The sequence below is a fragment of the Mesoplodon bidens genome, assembly GCF_964165515.1.
Source record: "Mesoplodon bidens genome assembly, chromosome: 3".
In the NCBI taxonomy this organism is placed as follows: Eukaryota; Metazoa; Chordata; class Mammalia; order Artiodactyla; family Ziphiidae; genus Mesoplodon; species Mesoplodon bidens.
In genome coordinates this window covers 111,046,433-111,072,817 of record NC_138178.1, presented here as the reverse complement: position 1 = coordinate 111,072,817, position 26,385 = coordinate 111,046,433, and the positions used below count along the sequence as shown (strand labels likewise).

Here is a 26,385-nt window from a genome sequence, read left to right as displayed (position 1 = left end):
CTGATCAACATTCCTTTTAGTGCTGCGTGCCAGGCAGATAGGAAGGTTAGAATCAAATTTAACACTTACTTTTACATATTATTTAGAACTTTACAAGATAAATGATTTGTATTTGTCTGTTCCAGATGTTGCTAATGTTTGACTTTTGACATTATATAAAGGAGGGATTTTATGTGATAAAATGTACATAGGTGTGCCAGACAGAGAAGAGACATTCAAGTGGCTATAAAACCTAGAGGCAACATGGGAAACAAACCATGGGAAGGTAATTTTACAATTAAAATGCATACAATTTAGGAGATGTAGGAGATTCATGAATCAATCAAATAACACTTGTATATTACATTCTTAAACTTTTACTAGCTTCAATCATAACATATTGGTTATTATATTAATATTTTAACATTATATTCAGACAGCTTTCCTTCTTTCCAAAGTACTTTCTTTCTCATTTGTCAAACATAACAGGAGAGATAATGTACAATGTTAAAATTTATTTCTGAAATGCTTTCTTGTTTTAATCAGTATGCATTATATTAAGTATAGAATTTCCTTAAAAATTAAAAAATAACTCTAAGTTTCACTGTTAGGACATTGATATGAAGAAATGAAACATCTGGCTCTTTTGCCTTTTTACACTTATCCAAGTTCTAAATAGATTCTCATGTTAAGGTTCTTCTGTGTTATTTTTGTCCAAGTTGTGACAGCTAAAACAAAACAAAACATAAAATCATAAATATTACTGTTTTTAATCACAAAGAAACTTGGGCTTGAATTATATTTGTAAACACCTTAAATGCACACTTTTATCATAGTAAAATCCAGGCTTTCTACTTCATGCACTGCATTTCTAGAATAATACATTTTCGTTCAGTATTCACCACTAACTCAAATGTTTAAGATTCGTAGATATCTAAAAACTGTCATGGCAAAAAGATGTGTAAACATTATATAGGAGTAAATTCAAGTAATGGAAAACAAAAACCTGAGAATAAAAAAATTAATATTAACTCAGTATGAAAATGTAAAGAAAAACAACATCATGTGTGACTTTACTGCTGATAGCTCACTTTTCTATATATTTTATTTCTAAAAGAAATTAGAAATATATTTAATATATTTCTAAAGATCATTAAAAGGAAGGGAAAAGGCTTTCAAATCTGGAAGGCTGGGTAAACTATTGCACCAAGTCTATGAAAGAGAGATAGAAATTATAAACTTTAAACATACAAAAACCAACTACCTGTAGGCAATGGGAAGCAACTGAAAGCAGGTGGCTTCTGGAACAGAATCAACACTTGGAAGGAGGAAATAGCACAGACTGAGTCCTCTGGTTCTGTGGCTCTTAGCCTGAAGGCAGGCCACAGTTGGTGCTATACTGGCAGCTAAAACTGACAGAAAACCTGCAGTCTTTCTGGCCTGAAAAACCAGAGGAAAGAGTTTGGGGGCAACTAAAGCTACTGGAAAGTGAGGGGAAAATCCTGGAGAGGGCCAATGTGATGGAGCCGTAAAATCTGTATATAGACTTTTCCTAAATCTATGGCGAAACCCTGAACCACTCATGAATGAGAGAGAGACTAACAAACAGGTGAGATTTAAACTGCTGCCCCAGAGACAGAGTTTGAACTTTGGGTCTGACCAACACTCTTCAGAGAAATAGAATTCAGTTTCCCAAATATAACATTCACAGTGTAAAGGATACAATCTAAAATTAGTAAATATATGAAGAAACAGGAAAATGGAGCCATTCTCTAGGGGGAAAGACAATGGAAACCAACAGTGAGATGATCCATGTGTAGTAATGAATAGACCAGGGTTTTTTTTTTTTTGGCCATGCCACATGGCATATGGGATCCTACTTCCCCAACCAGGGATCGAAACTGTGCCCCTTGCATTGGAAGGGCAGTGTCTTAACCACTGGACCCCAAGGGTGGGCCCATAGTAGACCACGTTTTAAAAGCAGCTAGGACAATATCCTCAATGAAATAATGAAAAATAGGCTCACAATGAATGAAAAAAGGAAATCTCAACATAAAAATATAAACTACATTTTTAAAAAATCGAAGTGAAAATTAAAGAACTGGTAAATACATCAAACAGCAGAATGGAGACAGCAGAAGACTTATTGAATCTGAAGACAGAGCAACTTATAGACGTTAAAGAACAGAATCCTCAGGGATTTGTGGGACACTATAAAAAGTTAAACATAAATGTAAATGGAGTCCCAAAAGGAGAGACAAAAGTGGTCAATTATACTCCAATAAAGATGTTAAAAAAAATTTACACTGATCTGAATGGCTGCTGACTTCCTATAAGAAACAATGAAGGACAGAAGACAGCAGACTGACATCTTTGAAGTTCTGAAAAATTGTCTATCAGAACTTTGTATCCAGAAAAAATATTTATATATATGTATATATGTACAGTTGTGTGTATATATATATATACATATATATAATTATTTAAGAATAAAGGTGAAATAAAGACATTTTCATCTAATAAAAAATTAAGAGAACTCACTGCTAGCATACCAGAGCTACAGTGAATGCTAAAAGTTTTTCAGTCAACAGATGGAAATTAAAATCTATAAGTAGGGGGACTTCCCTTGTGGCATAGTGGTTAAGAATCTGCCTGCCAATGGAGGGGACACAGGTTTGAGCCCTGGTCTGGGAAGATGCTACATGCCGCGGAGCAACAAAGCCCGTGCACCACAACTACTGAGCCTGTGCACTAGAGCCTGCGTGCCACAACTACTGAAGCCCACACACCTAGAGCCTGTGCTCCGCAACCAGAGAAGCCACTGCAATGAGAATTTCCATGCATCGCAACAATGAGTAGACCCTGCTCGCGGCAACTAGAGAAAGCCCACATGCAGCAACACAGACCCAATGCAGCCAAGCCAAAAAAAAAAAAAAAAAAACCTATAAGTAGGGATGAAGAGCACTGGAATTTATATCCATATAAATGCAAAGATTTATGTCTTTATTATAAACATGACTGAAGCACAAATGGTAACACTGTCCACTGTCTTGTGAGGTTAATGATGTTATGTAGATCTAAAATATGACAATCACAGCATAAATGTTGAGGGTATGTATGGTTGCAGGGTTTCTACATTTAACACAAGTGGCATAACACAGCAACCCTAAATTTGTAATGCAGAGTTACAGCTAAAAAAAAAAAAATCTGTGGATGAATTAAAGTGGAATTCTAACAAGTGTTCAAATAATACAAAGAAAGGTAGGAAAGAGGAACAGAGGAAATAGTAAAGTGCTAGACCTAAATCTAATCATATTAATAATTACATTAGATGTTAATAGACCAATAGACTCCAATTAAGAGACTGTATAATGGTTTAAAAAAACAACACAAGATCCAATTATATTCTACCTACAAGATATATGCTTTAAATATAAATTCATAGACAAGTTGAAAGTAAACAGATGGAAAAGTTATAAGATGCAAACTAAGTGTAAGAATGTTAGGGTGCCTATATTAATGTCAGATAAAGCAGACCTCAAGACAAAGAGCATTACCAGATATGTAGAGGAATACTGCATATAAAAGAATCCATTCATCAGGAATATACAATAATCATAAGTCTGTATGTACCTAATAACAGAACTTAAAAACACAAAAAAAGCAGAAATTGACAGAACTAAAGGAAGAGACAATTCCACAATCACAGTCAGAGATTTTAATACCAATCTTTCAATACCTGATAGAACTAGACCAAAAAAAAAAAAAAAAAAAAGACATAGAGGATCTAAGTAATGCTATCAACTACCTTGACCAAATTAATGTTTGAAATAATGAACTTATGTATAGAATATTCTATGACAAAAAGGGAATTAAATTAGAAATCAGTAAGAGTAAGATATCTAGAAACCCACAAATACTTGAAACAACAATAGATCTCTATACATGGGCTAAAGAATAAACTACCAGGTAAATTAAAAATATTTCCAACAATGGTAATAAAAACATAACATCAACATTTGTAGAATGTGGCTAAAGCAGTGTTTGTTTGGCAAGAGTTTAAATTTTATGATTTTCAATGTTTATTTTAGAAAAGAAAAACTAAGTTTAATGACTTAATGATTATCCAATATCAGAAGATAGTAAAAGAAGAACAAAGTAAACCCAAAGTAATCAGCACAAAGGAAATAATAAAAAGTAGAAACCAATGAACAGAAAACAAATAGAGTATAAAATAGATAATAAGAACCTCCAGTGTAAAAAAAAAATAAGTAAAATTCAAAAAAAAAATTTAAGGGTTAAATAAAAAAGAAAACAATTAGAGTATAAAATAGATAATAAGAACCTCCAGTGTAAAAAAAAATAAGTAAAATTCAAAAAAAAAATTTAAGGGTTAAATAAAAAAGAAAACAAATAGAGAAAATAAGCATTAACACCATCTGGTTCATTAAAAGTATTAATAAAATTGAGAATCTTCTAGTTAACCTAATGAAGAAAAATTCCATTTACATGATGTTGTAAAATAGGTAAGACTAATCTATGGTGGAAAAACATCAAGACAGTGTCTTGGGAGCAGGCTTTGACTAGGAGCAAGGACTGGCAAAGGCCATAAAGGAACTCTGTGGTGTAATGGTTCTGTATCTTGATAGGGGTTTGGGTTATACTCAGGTGAAGGAAACATCTGACAAAGTTAGGAATGTACACTTAAGATACGTGTATTTCACTATTGTAAATTTTATCTCCAAAGGTAAAACAACAACAACAACAAACTAAACAAATAATGAAATCTAGTTAATGATATTGGCAATGAAGTATTAAGGGGAAGTGTACTGATAGCTACAATTTACTCTGAAATTAATACAGGTGGAGCAAGGAATAGAATGAAGAGATGGACAGGTATCTTATAAAGCAAGTACAATAAAATGTTAATGGGGAGTATGCACGTGTTCAATGCAAATTCTCTTCATTTTTTCTGTATGTCTGAAATTCTCATAATACCACTGGGCCACCACATTAAGGTTAAAAATACAAGAACCATATAACATGGGCAAGAAACTTGTGCTAGAAAAAGATGCTAGGAAGAGCTGCTAAAAACGAGCACAGGGTACAGTTATGATTTTTATGGCAGCCAAGGCAAAGGTGAATGGATATTATTGGTCAGCCTATTGAGCATCTCAGGTAGTTTAAGCTTTAAAAAGTTGAAGTTAATGTAATTACTGAGAACAGTCGTGGAAACAATAGTAAAAGAATGTAAAGACTCTGTACACCTCAGCTACTGCTGTCATTAACTTTCAAGGTGAATGTAATTCTGCTGTATCAACTGAGCACATACAACCCCTTAATAAGGTTACTTAATTTCTCAGCTCGGCAAAGTCAGAAAAGTGGACAGTATGTCAAGGAAATGCTGAAATCAATTTAGCCTAAGTGAGTAACACTACTCCAATTAAAAATTTTCTGAATTAAATTTACCTTTTCATATATTTGGGATAATGGAAATAATGTTACTTATAAGAGTTTCCTTTATAGTTGTCCAGGGTAAAACCTTACATTCTTTTAGCTCTATGGCTTTTAGTTTCAGCTGGTTCAGAAGTACATGATTATCTTGCTCTCTTCTGAAAAATATCAACAGCAACTTAGGGTATGTTAACGGAAACAAACTAAAAAGTACATTTTACCTGTTTTATGAACTGTGTAGCATTAAAAAGTTCACTGCAGCCATATAAGATGTGCTTGCCTTGTTTCCCCTGTAAAAAATCAGATACAGAACTCAGATACAAGTAACAAGTAATATTTTCAATATTCTCAAGAGGTGTTAAACCTAATAAGACTTTTTGTTATTCTTAAAAGTTTTAATTTTTTTGGGGGGGAGTATTGGATTTTAGTGTACACATGTCTATCCTAGAACTACATGAAATAAAGGCGTGAGATGGGCATAGTTTTTTTTTTTTCTTCAAAATATAGGTGGTAGGTACACTTCTAGTGCCATTTACACTGAAAATAGAAGGAATGTGATTACTGACACATTTCATGGGAGCCACAATTATTTATAAAATCTTAGGCCAACATTCTTCCAATGTAAGATCTGTAACTACTTGAAGAAAACATTCTTCAAGTTTTGTTACGCTGAAAGTAGGATATGGTGTGAGTAGCATGGACTGTCATTTCAGACTCATTTGTGATAATACAGTATTTATGCCTTAATATACCCTATTCCATTCTGTAACTCTATGAATTTCATTCTGAATTTTGACAGAACGTTGGAACCCAATTACAAGCAGTCAAAACTTTCTGACTGGAGAATTTGGTAAGTTCTTAATGCTGAAATTCTTAGATGTATTGTGAACTTGAATGTAAATTTGTAAGATTTTTTTTGTAAAGTAAAAAGTTTATTCCATAACAAAGCAAATATGATTAATTAATCAGAACAAAAAGAATTACAGCTTTGTAATACAAGATAAGGACATTTCTCTGTGATGTATGAGCCGAATAACATCGCTGGCCGAATAAATGTTCTAGCTGACCTTCTCTGAGAGCAAGTAAAACGAAAGTCACACCTCACTCTCCTTTTCTTCAAAATGAGATGGTACGTGCAGCCATTAAATAGGGTCATATAATTGGGATTCTTGAGGCTATACTCACAAAAGGGTAGAGGTCACAGTATAGGGAAACATTAGAGGGGTCCCAAACTTCTAGGCACAGCTCCCAGGACTCCATCTCAGTAATATGACACATTTCATTTTCAGTTGTGAACCACCAAGATACAGTGGAGATACCCTGGTCTCAGTGGAGCCCAGTCTTGTCCAAGGAAGGGACTTTTATACCTCTCTGATCACATAGCCGGAATCAGGCTGTGTGAATAGGCTTAACAGCAGAAACAAGAAAACATGACAGAAACCAGGTGCAAATCAATCTTTACATTTTCCATTAAATAATGTTGACAAGCTAGTGCAAGTTGCCCCCTAGTCTATCTTGGACCCTAGCACAGGCCTATTTTAAACACTAGTTAATACATTTCATTCAGGGTTGGCCAAACATTAGTACAGGGTATATTAACTAGCTAAGATTAATCTTGTGCTTATATAAGTACATTCCCTCTCCACCCTTGACAAGCTTTCTTAATTCTAATTATTTGTCATCATTTTTCATCTTTTATAGCATTTATAGAATACAAAAACAAAGATAAACACAAAAATTCTAATCTTTTGTATCATCCAGTAAGGTAGGTATAGCTTTAATTTTTAACACGGCAGTTTAGTAATATTTCAGTGTAAATTTATTCTTAATTATGCACAAATGTGATATTTCTTCCTTCCATTAAAAATTGAACTAATGTACTAATACCTTGATTCAATGTAACAATTAATTATTAACTAAATCTAGTTAATTCTCTAGCCAATCACCTTCCATCAAAAGAACAACTTATGGTGGCTTTAAGTAAAATCCCCAATACATTTGGTCACTGATATCAGTATTATCAAATGTCTTGTTAAAAATCAGTCCAATTAATTTTTATCAAGTACATCAGTGTTATACCAAATAGCAGTTACATTGTAGGTTAGACTAACATCATTACTAAATAAATCACCTAGAATCATTATAGTATTTTCTTTGCCTCCCCAACAAAAATGGCACGTGCCCGTTGTTTTGTGAACTGGTATAAATCAAGTGCCATGTTAGATAAATTCTCAATTACAAGTCTCTTGTAGGCATAAGCCATAAGTTTTGTTTCATACTACAAGGTTGCAGTAACATGGGTTTCCAATGTCATGAGGGAGGCTGTCATAGACCTACTAGCTCAGTTTCCCCTGAATGGGGCTGAATGATAGGAAGAAGATGAAGATGAAGATTACTCAGAACAAAGAAAACAGTAAGACCAAACGGGATTAAAAAACAAAGAATTCTCAGGATAATTAAACTACATGGCTTAGCAGCTACTAAACATTAATGGCTCTATTAAAAACCCATAGGTGAAAGATTGGATGCTTTGTCCCTAAGATCAGGAAGAAGATAAAGAGGTCTGCTCTGGACTCTTCTATTAAATATTATACTGGAGGTTCTAGCCAGGGTGGTTAGGCAAGAAAAACATTCCAGATAGGTTAAGGAAGAAGTTAAACTAAGTATTCAGAGATAACATGATCTTGTGTATAGAAAGTCCTAAAAATCCACACACACAAAAAAACTATCAGAACTAATAAATGAGTTCAACAGGGTTGCCAGACACAAGGTCAATATATAACAATCAGATTTCTATACAGTTGCAAAAATGAAATGAAAACAATTCCATCCATAATAGCATAAAAAATACATAGGAGTAAACCTCAAAGAAATACAAAGCTTAAACTCTGAAAATAACAACAAACTGCAAAGGAACCAAAAAATATTGAAAGAAAAAGATCTAAATAAACAGAAAAACATTCCACGTCATGGATTAGAACACTTAATAGTCTTAAGTTTTGGGGAGTATTTTCGTCTTATCTACAGATTCAATGCAATCCCTATCAGAATCCAACTGCCATTAACAGCTGATCCTCAAATTCATATGGAATTGCAAGGAAACCAGAAAATCCAAAACAATCTTGAAAAAGGATAAAGTAGGAGGACTCATATATCCTGATTTCAAAACTTACTACAGTGTAGTGCCGGCTCAAGGACAGACCTATGGATCAACGGAATAGAGTTGAGAGTCCAGAAATAAACCCATACATGTATGGTCAACTGATTTTCAACAAGCCTGCCAAGGCTGTTACCAAACCACAAGTCCATGTGCCCAACGCACAGTGAGGCCAAACGATACCGAAATGTCAAAGTTTGGAACAGAGAAAGGTTTATTGCAGGGCCATGCAAGGAGATGGGTGGCTCATGCCTTAAAAACCCCAAACTCCCTGAAAGCTTTCAGCAAAGACCTTTTTATAGGAGAAGTGAGGGAGGGCTTGGTTAGTTGTTGCAAACTTCTTGGTGTCAGATCCTTTGTTCTTGAGGTCAGGTCATGGTCAGGTAACCATGTTCCTGTAAATCTCCACCAAACAAATGTTATTCTCTGTTCTGACAAGAAAGGGCAAGGTCCCAAGGCACAACTTTCACCTTCCAAGGTCCAGGTCCTGGCTAAGAGGAGGCAGATCTCGGTGGCTCCCTCAGGGCCAGGTCCCCAGACCCTGCCCAGCTGTCATCGCTGAGGGAGCCAGGCACCTAGGACCCAACTGGCCCTCAGGCTCCTCAGGCCGCCCAAAAGGCGGGGGCCAGGTCCCGCAGACTGTGTCCCATGCAGACTGCCGCCGCCATCAGGTCATGGAGGTAGGGATCGGGGAGAGGTTCACTGCCGCCTCAAGGCCTGTGCCTGGCCAGTGGGTGGCCTTGGCGAGGGCTCTAGAGCCCTGCAGGACACAGCCCCCAGCCTGTTCCCTGGGGCCCTCCAGCTCATCCGCTGGCCTGAGGCTAGGTGAGCTGGAGGGCTCCAGGGAGGAGGCCAGGATCTGCCTCTTACCTCACTCAGCCTGATGACCACCACTCTGCCGACCAATGACTGAGCAGGACCTCCTAACCCCGGCTCTAGTTAGTGGTCTCTCAGTAACCGTTGCCTGGTAATGGGTTGCCCAGTAACGGCACCCAGCAAAGGCTTCGTGCTAAGGGCTGCACACTGCCTCCCTCTATTACAAGACCACTCAGGGGGGAAAAATAGTCTTTTCAATAAATGGTGCTAGGACAACCTGGATAGCCATATGTAAAAGAATGAAGCTGGACTTTATTCTATATACAAAAATTAACTCAAAATGGATCAAAGACCTAAATGTAAGAGCAAAAACTATAAAACCTACAGAAGAAAACACAGGAGTAAATTTTCATGACCTTGGCTTTGGCAAAGAATTCTTACATATGACACCAAAAGCACACACAACAAAAGAAAAAATGAAGGTTTGTACTTTAAAGGACACCAGGTAGAAGGTGAAAAGATCAAAGAATGGGAGAAAATATTTGCAATCATATATCAAGATAAGGGACTTGTATCTAGATTATATAAAGAACTCTTACAAGTCAGTAGTAAAAAGGCAAAATGACCCAATTAAAAAATGGGCAAAGGATCTCAATAGACATTTCTCCAAAGAAGATATACAAATGGCCAATAAGCACAAGACAAGATGCTTGACATCATTTAAGTCATCATGGAAATGCAATCAAAACCACAATGAGACACCACTTCATACCCGCTAGTACAGCCGAAATCAAAAAGTCAGATAAGTCCTGGCAATGATGTGGAGAAATCAGAACCCTCATACACTGCTGGTGGGAATGTAAAATGGTGCATTTTACATTGTTTTTGGAAACAATCTGGCAGTTCCTCACATGGTTAAACACAGTTATTATGACCCAGCAATTCCATATACATGTTTACACAGAATTACACTGGCCTATTACCTATGGTTCCAGGTGGACAACAATAGGTTTTACCCAGAATAGACACTCATTTTGGATTTGGACTTATACACCTGGTGACTAAAGCAAATACCTTTAACACCTTTAACATCACAGCAGAAACTGTTTCAATTTGGACTTCCTTTATATACATCACTTGACAAAGAAACCCATTTTGCTGCAGGTGCAGTTCAACAGCATGCTAAGAAGCATACACAATAGACTGACATCATATACCTTACCAAACACAAAGTAGTGGACTGACTGAAAACTGAAACTGACATTTGAAACATCTGCTTTCTAAATTAGGTACATCTCTTTCTAATAAGATATAGAAAGAGTGACTTGCATAACAGAATGTGTGTTAAAACATAACAGGCATTTAATTAAAGGGGGAATCAACAGCGAAGAGAGATTGTTGAGATACTGTAGGAAAAACGGGAGGGAGGAAGTGGGGTAGTAACACAGAAACCACTAAAAATTTCTCCTGCATTTCTAAAAATGTTTCTTTTTCTCTGCCTGATCCTGTAGTACAGGGACATGAATCACACTTATAAGGTCTGAAGAAAGGATTAACTGCAAGCAAGACATCAAGACAATACCTCTAAATCTGTCCAAGGAATGATGGAATGGGATGTTTCTTCTTTTCATCTGTGTAAACTGGGATTAATAGTTTCTGCATCTGTACTAACCAGTGGATAACACAGTCCTATAAACTCACACTTATCCAACCTGCCTCCTATGACTGGGAATGAAGAAAGGGGAAAGTACTGGCCAATCTCATACTGTTGCCAGCTCTATGGATCGGGCATCTTGCTGAATCTGATCGTCTTCTAAACCAAGGGCCAAATTCTGGGTAAGAATTAATGACACATGGACGATGGAGAAGTCTTGATTCTCAGGAATGTAACCAATAAGTAAATAATACCAAAAAAAGAAAAAAAAAAGCTAATATTATCTTGGTACCTTGCAAGAGGTTGAGAACAAGAGAATAATACTCTTACCTATATTTATAGATGCCCATAACACCTGCAGAAATAGCCTCCTTTATTTGAAGCTGAAGGTCCAAGATGGGTTCTGGGAGGTTTATGAAGTATTTAATCTGGGTTTATTCACGTGCTATGTTTTGATGATGCCAATGACATCTAGGGGATAAACACCTAGAATAATTCTAATGCTTCCTTTTGTTTTACATATTCTCATTTTACAGGTTTTATATATTCCAGAGGACCCCTTTTGGGAGGCAAAATTAGGATATTGTTGCTGCTCAAAGGCGTACAAAAGAATCTGTTCAACAAAAGAGCCAAAGACCATTGTGTAAATATGAACCTGAGTGATGATCTGTTAAGAAAGGTGCCTGGATACAGGGACATAAAATACCTGTTACATGCTTGATGAGTCATAGTATCATGTGCCCTACTACCTATACACCATGTTTTTGTGGGTGGAGGGTAATAATCAAGGTAAAAAAAATATTTTGTAACCTGAAACCAAGTAAAGAATAACTTGGTGGGCTTACATATCTACCACTGATAACCCTGATGTTGTTCTGATGGAGGTGATTGATCAGAGGAAGAACTAGACTTAGTTAATAAACAATTAATTGTTACATTGATTCAACTTATTAATACATTTCACAAAATTAAAATTTCTGTGGTGGAGACAGGTAAGAGTTGTTCAGCCTTTACATAATTAAAAACAAGTTTGCACTGGAATATCTGGTAAACTGCAATGTTTCTTTAAAGTTATACCTGCATTTCAGGTATAACAAATGGTTAGTATTTGTTGGTATTTTGGTTTTTATCCTTCCCGGTTTTCTGTCCAATAATGTAAAAAAAAAAAAAAAGCAGAAAGAATGCTGACAAATGTAATTATGAAAGCCTAACCAAGGATGGGGTATAAGTACAGGATTAATTTCAGCTGGTCTGTTGTGACTGTGTGTGTGTGTGTGTGTGTGTGTGTGTGTGTGTGTGTGTGTGTGTGTGTGTGTGTGTGTGTGTGTGTGTGTGTGTGTGTGTGTGTGTCTCTCTCTCTCTCTCTCTCTCTCTCTCTCTCTCTCTCTCTCTCTCCCCTTGGGAACACACCTGGAACCAATCATGTTGTTGACCCTTGGCCAAATCTGAATATAGTCCTGCCCAAGGTTCACAGATAGATCAAGGGACAACTTGCACTAGTTTGTCAGCACTGTTTAAAAATTGTACAGATTGATGGTTTATACCTGGTTTCTGTTATGTTCCCTTCATTTTTGCCTTTGAGCCTAGTCATGCAGCCTGATTCTGGCTATATGAACAGAGAGGGGTATAAAAGACCTCTCCTAGTATAAGATTGATGCTCCCCTGAGACCAAGGTATAGATCTTGGTCTGAAGCATGTTATGTGCAACTGAGCTAGGATCCTTGGAGGTATCTGGTGGTTTTGAAGCTCTGTGACATCTGCCTATGTATTTTTTTTCTCCTGCTGTACCAAAACCTCTACCTTTATTGAAGTCTTATGTAATACAGGACATAAGGAATAATCATTATTCAATATTAAGTGAATAAATGAAGATTACAAAATGTCATTGCAACAATCACTAGTTCTGTGGCCTCTACATTTTAAATGGTGTTTTTGCTCTTCAAGTTACACCCTTCCCTTCATATTCTTTTGCTTAGTTGTCTGTCACTCCCTGCTGCTGTCAGTTTTGAATAGCACACCACTTCTAACGTGCTACCTCTAAAGCACCTGTTTGCTGAAAAAGCAGACATTCCAAGCTTGTTCGAAGTATGGTGCTGACTTAGGTCAATAAGATGAGAGAAAAGTGCTTATTATTCAGGTAAATGGGGTTCAGTAAATCATCTCACCAAGGGAGACATTTTTGGAACAGGGGCTTATCTGAGGTATCTAAACATTTAAAGTCAAAATAAGATAGCTGCAAAGTACATTACATCAATAAGATATATTATTTTCCAAATCAAGTAAAATTTTAAGCCAGAAATGAATGTGACAGGAAAACAATGAACATATGGGCATTTTTCCCTATCTGCTGGATTTTTAAACTACCTCTAGAAAAGGGGTTATGTAAGAATCAGGGGAGCCACCAGAGAATGTTAGTATGTTAAAGACATGGAACAACTGTGAAACCTCAAATGATAAAAGAATATAAAGGTCAAATGTACCTTTATGTAGTCAGCAAGATTTTGATATTCAATGTAGTTGCCTCCTCCCACCACAAAAACAATTGCCTAAAAATGCAAACAGAAAAAAAATAGGTAAGTTAAAAGAAATAGTTAAAACAGTATTTTAACTCTCAAACATGGAGTTTAGTCTGGAGCCCATTCCACAATTTAGGATGTGATCCCTTGCTAGCTAGTATTTTTTTACCTAAGTGCCTGATGCTACTTCAATTATAAAGAAATTTATTTCTTAGAAAAGTCTATAAATTTATAAATTTCTAATTTCTGTTGAGTAGTAAAATGAAGTAGAGATTTTTCAGAAACAATTCTGAGGAAAATAAACTTCATCCTTCAATTAAACAATACCAAATAAATCCAAAGGGCTTTTCCCAAAAGTTATTTTTGAATTTGGCATTTATAAAGAATCTTAGGTACATAGAATTGGATTTATCAAGACTGCCATACAGTAACCGTCATAAAGCTATGTTTAGGACAAAGATATTCTTCAAGACTGCTTGGTTACCTTTCATCCTTCCATTTCAGGGACAGAGGATTTTTATATGAACTTACCTCTTGAAATGGATTTTTGTTCCTTGGAACTGAGCTGTAAGAACAACAACAAAAAACACACATGAAAATTTCACCCAAAGCTTTACTTAAGGATAAAATAGGCATGGGAAACACACACACGCACGCACGCACTCTTAGCTATGTATTTACAATTCTCTTCCTTCACCTTCTTTGAGCCAGGTAGTGAAGTGGGATTCAGAGGAACAGCTAGATGAAGTACATATCTCAGTGTCTAAAAGGGAATGGGACAACTTGTTGACTTCAAAATAAAATTCTAGGAGAAGACTGAGAGGGAAAAGGAAAGACTGAGCAACAGTTCCCACGAGCAGTGGAAGTCTGGGTTTAACGTGAATTAATAAAATACATACTTTAGTGGTAAATTATGTAAAATTTTTACCATACTCAACAGATTACAGTTTGTGGGTATCTACATTTGTGAAAAAACTATGCAAACACATGTATGGGAAGGATAACAATTTAGGAAGCAAAGAGGGGATGGAAGAAAGGATGTGTATTTTGCTATAGCTTTTTAACATTTATATATTAATTACATATTTATATATTTGTAATATATTTCAAAAATACTTTCTTGGTGTCGAAGAGATCTTTTAATAAACACAATTTTCAAAGCTTTTGTGAGTCAAATATATATTTGTTTTGAGTGCTAAAATAGGCTTTACAAAGATAACTTAGGTTTTCCTCACAAGCCATTTTTGAAAATCTCAACCAAGGGGAGAGAGCTATTATAACCTCTCAATTATCCACAGGCTGATTCCACAGTTCCATTTTTTCCTCATTTCTGTGGCCTGTGTCAATATTCCATGGAAGGAGCCAGTAGCTCCCCTGACAGAAATGCCTCACAAACTTCCTTCTAGAGTGCTTTAAGTTCCTCTAAGAGTAGACATGAGATGAGGAGAAATGAGACTTAAATAGCACAGCATTACTAGTTATTAAAAACCAAGATCTAATTGTGATGAGACAGCTCAAGAGAAGGCTGAGTCTATTAAAAAATGAAACTGCGTTTCACTGTCTTATAAATGCTAATATTCCTCCTCATTATCATGCATAAACTATAGGGAAGATTAAAAGAATTTCTCAGAAGTTTCTAAAAAGCAAAATGTATCTACTGATGCAAATACAAGGAAGGAAAAATTGTAAGCTCGAGAACATCAAGAGTTGCAAATCCACCATTTTAAAGTGTACAATCAGTGGTTTTTAGAATATTTGCAGAGTTGTAAAACCATCACCACTGTCTAATTTCAGAACATGTTAATCACCTGCCAAAGAAGCCCCATACCCATTAGTTGTCACTCCTCATTCTCTCCCTTCTATAATTTATTCTTTGTCAAATTCTTTCTTGCCAGCTGCAGCTGCTACCAGCAGCTTCTTTTGTAACTTTGGTAGTGTTTCTGATAAGTTCACAAAAAAAGAATAATCTTTTAGGTTACCAAAACAATCTAATAATCAACTTTCTAGTGACTAGATATCTGTTCTGACTACCTACAAAGATGTGGGATAGAGCAAAGACAAAGTTCTAAAGATCCCAAACATAGGGTATAGGCAATAAAGAAGCTTCACCCAAGTTTTGGTGCTAAAGACCATCCCTCCAGGAAGGTTTTTCCCTCCTAATTCTGTCTATTCTTTTTCTGTATCTTGTAGGCTATTCTTCATACCACCATGGATTAAATCTTAAAAAATAATATCCAGAATACAGTTAACAAATACCTTACCATACCATGTTTGTCATAAAGTATATAAATTATTTGCAGAATGTTTCATTGCTATAAAGAAGTATTCACAGCAATGATTCCCAGGGGCTTAGATTTTATGGACCAGTTAAATAAAAAGCCAACAACTGGTATCCAACATAAAGCTCTCATCTTTTCATTTGGTCCAATAAGAATATTCATTTAAAAACACACAGATTATCCATATTCTCTTCACCCACACATAGTTTGTAATACCCTCATCATTTCATTAAAAAAACCAAACATCTAAATGTATTTTTTTGCATGTATACACTTGGAAGGAAAAGCATCGAAGTGTTAAGTATAATTACCAGTGATTACTTCTGGGTAAAGAGATTATACATACTGTTTACTTACCAGTTTTCTATATAGTTTGAATTTTTAATAATAAGAAGTTACTGATTTATAACAAAAAATCAGTAAAGTTATTTCCATCCTTGGTGGGGGTGGGGAAACCTAAAACAAATTACACAAGACAAGAGCTGCTTACCTGTCATTGCCCCGCAGCATTTTGGGATCAAAATATCTATAGTCATCAGTTTCCTATTAAAAAAAAAAAGAGAACTTTACCATGACTATGGAATTTTTCTGTAGAAAGTTCAAGTTTGGCTTATTTTAAGAATACTTGATGAAGCTACTAATGAATCTATTAATTTGGTAGAGTGGGTAACCACCATCAACATTTACCAAGCACTTACTATGTGTTAAACATTGTTCTAAGTAAAATTACATAATCCCGTATCACCTATGAGGTAGTTATTTTTATCCCTATTTTTCAGATGGGCCAGTTGGGGTACAGAGAAGTTATTTTAACTTTCCTAAAGTCACATGACAAGTAAGTGTGGGAACTCCAGGATTTGAACCCAGGTAGTCTAGTTTCAATGCCCCAGCTCTTAACCACTATGCATATTGCTTCTCAAAAATATACCTGTTTTGACATAGAAAACAAATTTATGGTTACCAAGGGGGGGAAGGGGCGGAGGGATAAATTAGGAGTTTAGGATTAACATAAGAATACTACTATATATAAAATAGATAACCAACAAGGACCTACTGTATAGCACAGGGAACTATACTCAATATTCTGTAATAATCTATAAGGGAAAAGAATCTGAAAAAAAAATATATATATATAACTGAATCACTTTGCTGTATACCTGAAACTAACACAACACTGTAAAATCAACTATACTTCAAAAAAAGTAACTAAGAAAAATAAATATACCTGTTTTATAACCTAATGTACTTAAATATTTTTGCTTTTAGAATTTATTATTATTATATGTCTATGATTTTACTGAATGTCCACAATACTAATACAGGTTCACAATCTCTCATAATTGAAACCTCTGCAGTTAGATGTATTTTGGAATTTTGAATTTTAAAAATTGCATATAAATAATATCATGCATAAACTACATATAATATAATATTCCTAGAGGGCAGCACCCCATCATCTAACACGTTAATATTTCTGGAGCTAAATAGATGAATATTAACATAAAGTAGGATAAATCAAAAGTACGAAGAACCTCAACTTGAGTTAAGGTTAGGTTTTGCCACCAAATAAGTTATATAAAATCTCTTAGTTTTCAGAACTCTGTGGACTTCAGAAGTTGTGGATAAGGGGTTGCTGACCCCCATACTACATTGGAAACTAGCTTCTTGATATTAAAGAAGCTGGAAAGTACTGCTTTACTGTTTATAATGTTGTCACTTCCTAATCTCTGCCTCCTTTGCCCTCCATGGTACAATCAGCCAAAGGAACTCATTCTTTTCTGAAATATTTTCTGGTTCTTTTCTGGATGAACCTACCCAAACGTGATCAATGACAAACCATGCATTGTTGCCACTACCTAGTCCTGCATTCAATGGTGGACGATGCTAATCACAGAACTCTCCCTGAACCCAAAGGCAGTGCCACAATCCTTCAACACTTTGCTCCAGGAAACCACTACTAGCCAGATGTACAAGGGAAGATGAAACTTACCTGATATCTTGCCTAATCCCTTTCTTTCATTATATCCAATCAAGACAAATCAAAGAACACTTAATAAACGTTAGTGATAAGAATTCATCTAGAATTAGGTTATAGCATTTTAAAGCCTTTGAGATACGATATATTCAAGATGACTAGTCAGGTCTAACTTAGTACACTTTGTTAATCTCTTCAAAGCCTCCAAGTCAATTTGTCAATATGGGAACAAGACAGGGATAAGAGAGGGAGCAGGCATCTGTCTCATCTAGCAGATGGATGAAAGAATGCTTTCAAAGCTGAAAAATTTTACTTTTTCTAATTAATTAAAAAATATCTGTCTGTAGTAATGTGCCTTCAGTTATAAAGTCAAAGTCAGTAGAACTGATAAATGAACTTACAGAACTTGGAGAAACATCTGAATAAGCTGAATAAGACCCATAATTTAGCCATCTGTATGTCTATGACAGAAATGTGGAAGGTGTGTATATGTTGGAATGAGTAGTAGGCAGGAATTCAGAAGTAGTGGGTTTTTGGTTCCAATTCTGTTATTAAAAATAGTGTGCCTTGGGAAAAGTCACTTAATATCTCTTGGTTTCCTCTCCTTCACAGTTAAGATTCTACAGTTTCATTAATCTCTAAAGTTCTATAATTCTATGAAGGGCATGGCTCTTGCCCTAATCAATAGAGCACAGTGGTGAAAAATGTGGCCTGTCCAGCTCTGCCATTTATTAGCTGTGTGTCCTTGGGCAAGTTAATTGTGCCACAGTTTCTTCATCTATAAAATGAGAATAATTTTAAAAAATAGTATTTTTCTTAGAAGGTTTGAATGAGGATTAAATGAGCTATATGAAAAATGTTTTGACTGGTTCCTGGCTAAAGAAATGCACAATAAATGTCAGCTATTATCATTATTATTGTCCTTATCCATCATCTCGACTTCTAGATTAGGGACAGCAACAAAATATCCTGAACTTGCCTAACCCCTTGTGGGTATGGTGTCTAAAGTTTTGCATTTGTTTATATTTTTAATCTTTATTATTGTTTGGGATAATATCTTCTAGAAATTTACTGCCTATTATGAAGTAGTAGTCTATAAGAAAAATATCATAAATCATACTTCTCTCAGGCTTTTCAAGAAGCATTCCTTCTTCATATATTCTAGGATGTAGTAATAAATCTATTTTTACTACATTGTATACCACTTTCTCTGTATTGATTCCCAGATAGAAGAATCCAATCCTTTTTAGCTTATCATTATAGACAACTCTCTCATTCCTTTCATAATTGTAATTGCCCCTTTTGGGGCTTTTTTATAACACTATGTCTTTGTTTTCACATGGACAGATTTTAAAATTTGTTTTTGTTAATTTCCTTTAACGTTATAATAATGTTTTAACAATTACAAAATAATGACATATTTAACTGAAGATTCTGTTCTCACTCTCTCTCTCAGCCTGGTATCCTAAGTCTTGATGCCAAGTCTATAGTGATCCAGATCAACCCAAACGAGGGTTTTGATCATGCGGCTTTTCTCTATTCCAGATAACCACTCTCTTTCTAGTTGCCACAGTAACAGGATGGGCTCTTTTATGAAACAGACTGTGATGATTTTTACATTCCTTTCTTGAATTATAAACAGATAGCTTGAAAACCCATTCTTTAAGTAAATGCTCATATTTATTTACCCATTTATCTCTTCATCAAACAATTTATGTCTCTTAATTTACTTCTCAGCCCCAAAGAACTTAGTGCCATCTGAATACATGCACTTAAAATTTTTACTATGCACTCCTCTCCTAATTTAATTTCATAAAATTAAACTGAGCTGGTACTCTTTATAGTACACCAACTGATGCTCACTAGTTCTTTTTTATTTATAGAAACTTGCTCCTTAGGACATATATAGGATATAATCTACATTTACTTTGGATGAAAGCTGGCCAGAATGATGTAGCAGCTGAGAAACCAATTCCCATTATCTGTGATAATGGCTAAAAAAGGCTGTTTGAGAACATGGACTCTTTCCTTTCCAGCATGTAGTCTGCTGTGATTAAGCCCACAACAAACTCTGAGTTTATCACTTTTTGTATATAGTCTGGTATGTTCAAGAATTTACAAGTACAGTGTTATAAGCTACTCACAGGGTTTGACTTCATCTCCATGAGATTGTCTAAAATACGAGTAACAGGTAGATTCTGTGGAAGAGATCAGTGAGTATTTTGTTAAATATTAGAAGAAATAACAAACCAAAATTCTTCTCTAGTAGCAAAACAACCTAATCATTCTATAGTTCAGTATGCTTACCTTTCAGTTAAGCACATTCTAAGATTAAGTACTCTGTGAATGATGTCATAGTTGTAAATACCCTTGGCATTATTCAAGGTTCCATAGAAAAAACGTAATTTTTAAAAATGTGTAGGTGTATCCAGGTTTAGTACAAATACATATTGGGGCTTTTTACTTTGTTGGATGTCTGCTTTTTAACACCAGTAATTGTAAGCTTTTGTTTTAATTGAGTAAGAATCCCCACCCCCCTTTTTTCCTTTCCTTTCTGCAGATTTATTTAAAAAATAGTACTTTAAGTTTGCAGAAATATATGAGATTAAATGACCTAACAGAGTTTTTTCATTTCTAATGTATATTCTTCTAGCCAAAAAGATACTTGTGTTCTTTGAAAAAATGGGGAAATGGATGCACACACAACTTTATTGACTGCTTTAATTTTGCCTGGGATAAATTCCAAATTTTCAATGACATATTATATTATCTTCTTACAAAACACATTCCACTTTGAACATAAAATGTATAACACTGGTGTTGACAGAAGATTGCCCCTTGACATGCTTACATGCATGGGGATATGAAATACTATTGCTATGTTTCAATCTGACCATTTTAACCATTATTTTGAACGTAACAACACATTGGGTACAGAAAATTTACTAAGTGACTATTATGCTTATTGAAAGTACCTTCCTACTGGGACGGTATTCTGCCCACTTTGAACTGATATTTCCTTTGTGAACTGTACAGAATATTTTGGAAAGAATAGTTTTGTATCTTAGAGATTTCATACAACAGAGGCAACATTAAATCTCATTATTCAAATAACTGTAGATAACAAATTACTATTTTACAAGTTTTACTTTCTTTAGGTCATAAAACATTTTATTGTTACTAAAATGGACCATCACTAAGGAAAATACTGCTTTGCCCAGACAGAAAATATGCATTTCTTTTTCCTTTTTCTTTCTCTAGATCGTCAAGTAAAAATCTTTCAAGATAATCTTAGGCAAGTAAAATTAAAGCTATTTCATTATTCTCTGATATTTTTGTTGGCCAGGAACTTCTTAATACAAACACAAGCACCAAATGTTCAAGCTGACTGAATGTACTTCCTGAATTCTATTTAGAATTTGAAAAAGAGAGCTCACAATTTTACCTTTTAAGTTTTGTTTCAAATAAACTTGTTTGTTCACTTAAGAATGTAAGTCTAAACCATAACTTTCTCTAAAGAATAACTGGGTACAGATTTAAATCTATAAAAATGCTTTATTCAAAAGAAAAAACTACAGTTACAAATTTGTTCTAAGTAACACCAACAAAAGATGAAGTACTTTGCAACATAACAGGAACAATAAAAAGAATTCTGGAGCAAGGCAACATTATAAATTATAACATTTTACTAAAATTAATATTATATCCATTTCTCTATTTACTTTTAATTCCCCGTTTAGCTCTATGAATTGTACTATGGTATTAGATATGTGCAATGGAGAAAAGTACAGAAAAGATTTTATATAAGTGATAAAGCCATATGAGTCATATTACTTTTATTGTATTTGTGAAAATAACTGGAAATTTGAATATTTCATTTAGTATAAAAATAAGATTTTTCTAAAAGGTACAGTTAAATTTTACTTTGCATTTCATATCTCTGCTGTATCTGAAGATAAGCCTGCTAGTGAATAGGTCATTAAATAACACAAAAATTTCTTTCTAGCAGTACAGTTCAGAAGTTTAAGAGCCCAGAGACAATTCTTTATGTTTTTGTTTGGTCTTTACAACCAAACACCAAGAGTCATCTACCACTGCCACACCACACAATAATTCACACACTGTCACACATTAAGGAAAACTTGCAGTGTAGAGAATGATAAAGGAAATACATAATGTCTTTAAAGGCCTAAGAAAGAGAACTTCAGGAAACAATTCTGAGAGCTCTGTCATCAACTAATGCTCTATCTGGCCTACATGAAGACTTAAGTTAATCATTTTAAAATGAATTTTATATTGATAATAATTTATATACAAGATAACTAAGTTCTACTAATTGAAAAAACTGAACTGTGGCAGCTAACAGAGAAAACAGCAGAACAAAACCATACAATTTTCTTCACTCAACAAATGGTCTGTTCACTCATCTTTAAAGACACAAACAAATTGTGTACCTCAATAACAGAGGTATAAATGAAATTTAATCAAATGAAAGCCCATTATTTAAAAAATTCCCAAGCATATTTTTCATTGTTTTTAGAAACTGTTTCAGAAATAAAATGAAAAATATTATTGTCTAGGTCACTAACTAAATTTTTATTAGTAGAAAGCCTCTATCTCTCTTTTTTTTTTTTTTTGCGGTACGCGGGCCTCTCACTGCTGTGGCCTCTCCCGTTGTGGAGCACAGGCTCCGGACGCGCAGGCACTGGACGCGCAGGCTCAGCAGCCATGGCTCCCGGGCCTAGCTTCTCTGCGGCATGTGGGATCCTCCCGGACCGGGTCACGAACCCATGTCCCCTGCATCGGCAGGCGGACTCTCAACCACTGCGCCACCAGGGAAGCCCAAAAGCCTCTATATCTATTTAGATTTGAGAGACAGAGTCTCATACATGTGAATATCCTAAATTAAGGATCACTATTTCCAAGATGTTCAAATTTCAAATATATGAACTAGAAATATTACTGGGAGAAAAAAAAATACAGTGAGAAATTAATTTCTAAAAATCCTTAATAGTTTTATGACCATAGTCACGTTTTATGATTTTAGTCACTGGAAAAGTTTAAATAAAAACAATGTTAATTTTGTCTCTGATGGCATAATTGCCTAAAAACAAAATTAAAATATGCAAAGAAATTAAAAAAACAGACAATCTAAAAAACGTAATACAGCCCTATATCCAAAACAGTTAAAAACATTTTCCCCCTCTAATTCTCCTAGGATTAGCCACTTGTTGCCCTGTATTGCCATCTGGTCTATGGTGACTATTTCCAACTTCCCCCCCGCCACCCCCGCCCCACCCCGGGTAGCCTTGGATTTGGGATGATACTCTGATGATGAACTAGGCAGTGAAGTTGGGACAAGAGTTGCTGCTGTCTTGATTATCAAAGTCCTGAAGAATGAAAAGCAGTATGTGTATCTTCTTGAAGAGAATACATATCTGGAAGACTGCATTAGCCAAGTAAAGAATAAGATGGAGTATGCAGATATTGGAAAGTTGCCAGTGAAGTAGATAGGAGGAAGGGGAATAGGATGGATCACCTATTTCCAAAATTTAAAAATTATAAATCAGAAGGGATCTACAGAGTAAATCCAACATCCACATCTTACAGATGAGGAAAGAATAAAATATATAAAGTGGTATTTTTCCAAAACCATAGCATATTAATGGCAATAAAATCAAGAAACAGGATTACCTGGACCCAATAAAACACATCAATTTCCATCATTCAGGTTCAACAATTATCAACTCATGGCAAATTCTTATTTTATCTATACTCTCACTCCCCACTCCCTAGGCTGTTTTAAAACAAGTCCCCAGTATCAAATCATTTTAGCAATAAATATTTCAGTATATATATCTCCACAATATAGGAACTCCTAAAAGAAAAAAAACCCCTATAACACTACTATCGCACCTAAAATAATCAGCAAATATTTCTTAATACAGCTCAATATCTAGTCAGTATCAAAATTTTCCTGCTCCATAAATTTATTTCTTACAGTTTCACTGTTCAAATTATAATGTTAATAAGGGCTATACATTGCAATTAGGTGATATATCTTTTAAGTCTTTTTGAATCTACTGAATTCCACTGCTTGCAATTTATTTGTTGTTAATTCATTTTAAAAAGAGTGATTATTTAAGCAAACAAGCCAAAGAAAGTGAAATAGAAGATTTTTAAATTATGCAACTTAGCACTACATTATTCATCATCATGTTCTTGTACAATTATCCTCACATAAGTATATTTCAAATCTGCGAATATCATTCAAATGGTTTTATGTGATAGCTAATACTTGTGATACATAAAACTTACGCTGCTCAAGAAACAAAAAAGTCTAAAAGGCTCTTATAAGTGACCTAGAAAACTGGACATGACAAGACATCCTATTCTATCTAATGTTTTTATAGCTTAAAATGCTTATTCAGATAAAAAATCGAAACAAATACTTAGAGACTTAAGAGGCATAAATTAAACAGAATTTTACAAGTGTGAAACAAAGAATTCATCTCTTCCAGTCTCTTCTCTGACATTTTTCTCAGTTCCCAACCTGCCCTATATCTACCTGTAGCAGTTTCTCTAAATTTTAGAACGTTAGGACAGTGTAACTTTAAAAATGGCTTTCTACAGGTTTAAATATTTCTAGAACAAGAGACTTTTTAAAAGTATTAAATTTACAAAGATTACACACATACACATACACACAGGTCCAAGTTTGGGTGGGATATAGAGAAACAGGTGCTGTAAATCACTGCAAATTGGTACAACTTTTCTGGACAGCAATTTGGTAACATTTACTAAGAACAATTAGAAATGTTCACTCTTTTGATTCCATAATTCAAGTCTAATAAGTTATCATATGGAAGTAATCAGAGGTGAATACACTCACCTAGAAAAACTAACATTTAAAACCTAGTTATATATCCTTGAGTATCTTCTGTTTTTTTTTTAAACAAAAACAAAAAGATCATATTGAATTTACTGTTTTATAATGACTTTTATTTTTACTTCACAATATATAATGAACCACTATCCCCAAAATCCATAAATATTTCCTAAAAAGTCTTATTAACATCTATTTAAAAAACTGGCCTGGCTCTCTTAGCAGTGGTGATAGAAATGTGATGTAGAAAGAGATAACCACCAGTTATTTCAAATTTTACTTCTGTAAGTGAGAAACTGCCTATATCAAAGCAGTATGTTATTTGCAATGTTAAGAAAAGCAAAAGGATTTGAGGTCACAGAGGATAATCTGTTTTTACATTTTATAAACTTAACTTTAAATAAACACACTGTTGTGTTAGCACAATAAAATATTTAAGTCGATCACTTTAGACCCTTCTTACAGGCATCATTTGGGGAGGTATATCATGTGACTCTAAGGTAGTAAGTTCAAAAAGTAAATTTGATCATTTAAAAGATGAAAAGGACTTCCCTGGTGGCACAGTGGTTAAGAATCCGCCTGCTAACGCAGGGGACACAGGTTCGAGCCCTGGTCCGGGAAGATCCCACATGCCATGGAGCAACTAAGCCCATACGCCACAACTACTGGGCCTGTGCTCTAGGGCCCGTGTGCCACAACTACTGAGCCCACGTGCCACAACTACTGAAGCCCGTGTGCCTAGAGCCCGTGCTCTGCAACAAAGAGAAGTCACCGCAATGAGGAGCCTGCGCCCCACAACAAAGAGTAGCCCCCGCTCGCCACAACTAGAAGACCCAATGCAGTCATAAATAAATAAATATTTTTTAAAAAAAGATTAAAGCCTGTAATTTCTCAATGCTATCAGTTATTTGTGACAAGGATTCCTTTGTTTAGGGAATCTTACTACTGGGATTTCCTTCTAACAGTGACATGTTAAGTAAAATATGTACTTTTCCTTAAAACTAAATTTAACTATACGTAGTTATACAATAGCCAGTCTATCTAGCAAAAGGCAGATGTAGTCTTAGAAACTGGTGGTTCCCCCTTTGTCTCACATATGAAATCATCTTGTCCATAGTTGATAATAAATAGAGTGCTATGACAAAGATTCTCTCCTAGATGAGATTCTACTCAGGCTCTTTGAACTTTTTCAACTGGGCCTCGACCTGTGGACTTCTGTGTCCATCTCTGCATTGTCCAATTTTAGAAAGAATCCTGCTAAAGTCAGTTTATAGCCAGCACCTCCATCCTCGGTATCTAACCACCCTCAGTATCTCATCGGGTTCCTTACCTTCTACCACCTCCCAGGTGATGTCCAATCACACTAGTCTGCTTCAGCAAGAATCCTGTTAGGTTGGTTTAGCCAGGATCCCCCTTTATCCCTGATATTTCCTCTTAGTATTTTCCAACCACTGATTCTTTACACCCTGCTCCTTGGCTATAAATTCCCACTTTTCCTTGTTGTATTTGTACTTAGCCCAATCTCTCTCCCAGACTTCAAAACTCCATTGTGATGGTCCCAACATCTTTCTCAATGGTCCCTCTGAATAAAGTCTGCCTTACTGTACTTTAATGAGTGTCATGAGTAATTTTTTCTTTAACAGGTGCTAGGTTAAACTGTAAGTACAGT

At 35.1% G+C, this 26,385-nt stretch overlaps 1 protein-coding gene across 1 annotated transcript in view; it reads right to left on the bottom strand.

Moving 5' to 3' along the window:
* Positions 1 to 486: 486 nt before the first annotated feature.
* Positions 487 to 26,385, bottom strand: part of SCFD1 (sec1 family domain containing 1) — a 143,715-nt gene continuing 117,816 nt past the window's right edge. Inside the window, exons 20-25 of the mRNA XM_081227676.1 lie at positions 19,975 to 20,028; positions 16,346 to 16,398; positions 14,108 to 14,141; positions 13,541 to 13,606; positions 5,655 to 5,723; positions 487 to 707 (exon numbers count right to left, since the gene is read on the bottom strand). Of these exons, the coding sequence (XP_081083802.1) occupies positions 684 to 707; positions 5,655 to 5,723; positions 13,541 to 13,606; positions 14,108 to 14,141; positions 16,346 to 16,398; positions 19,975 to 20,028 (300 nt within the window). The 3' untranslated portion in view covers positions 487 to 683. The remainder of the gene's footprint in view (positions 708 to 5,654; positions 5,724 to 13,540; positions 13,607 to 14,107; positions 14,142 to 16,345; positions 16,399 to 19,974; positions 20,029 to 26,385) is intronic.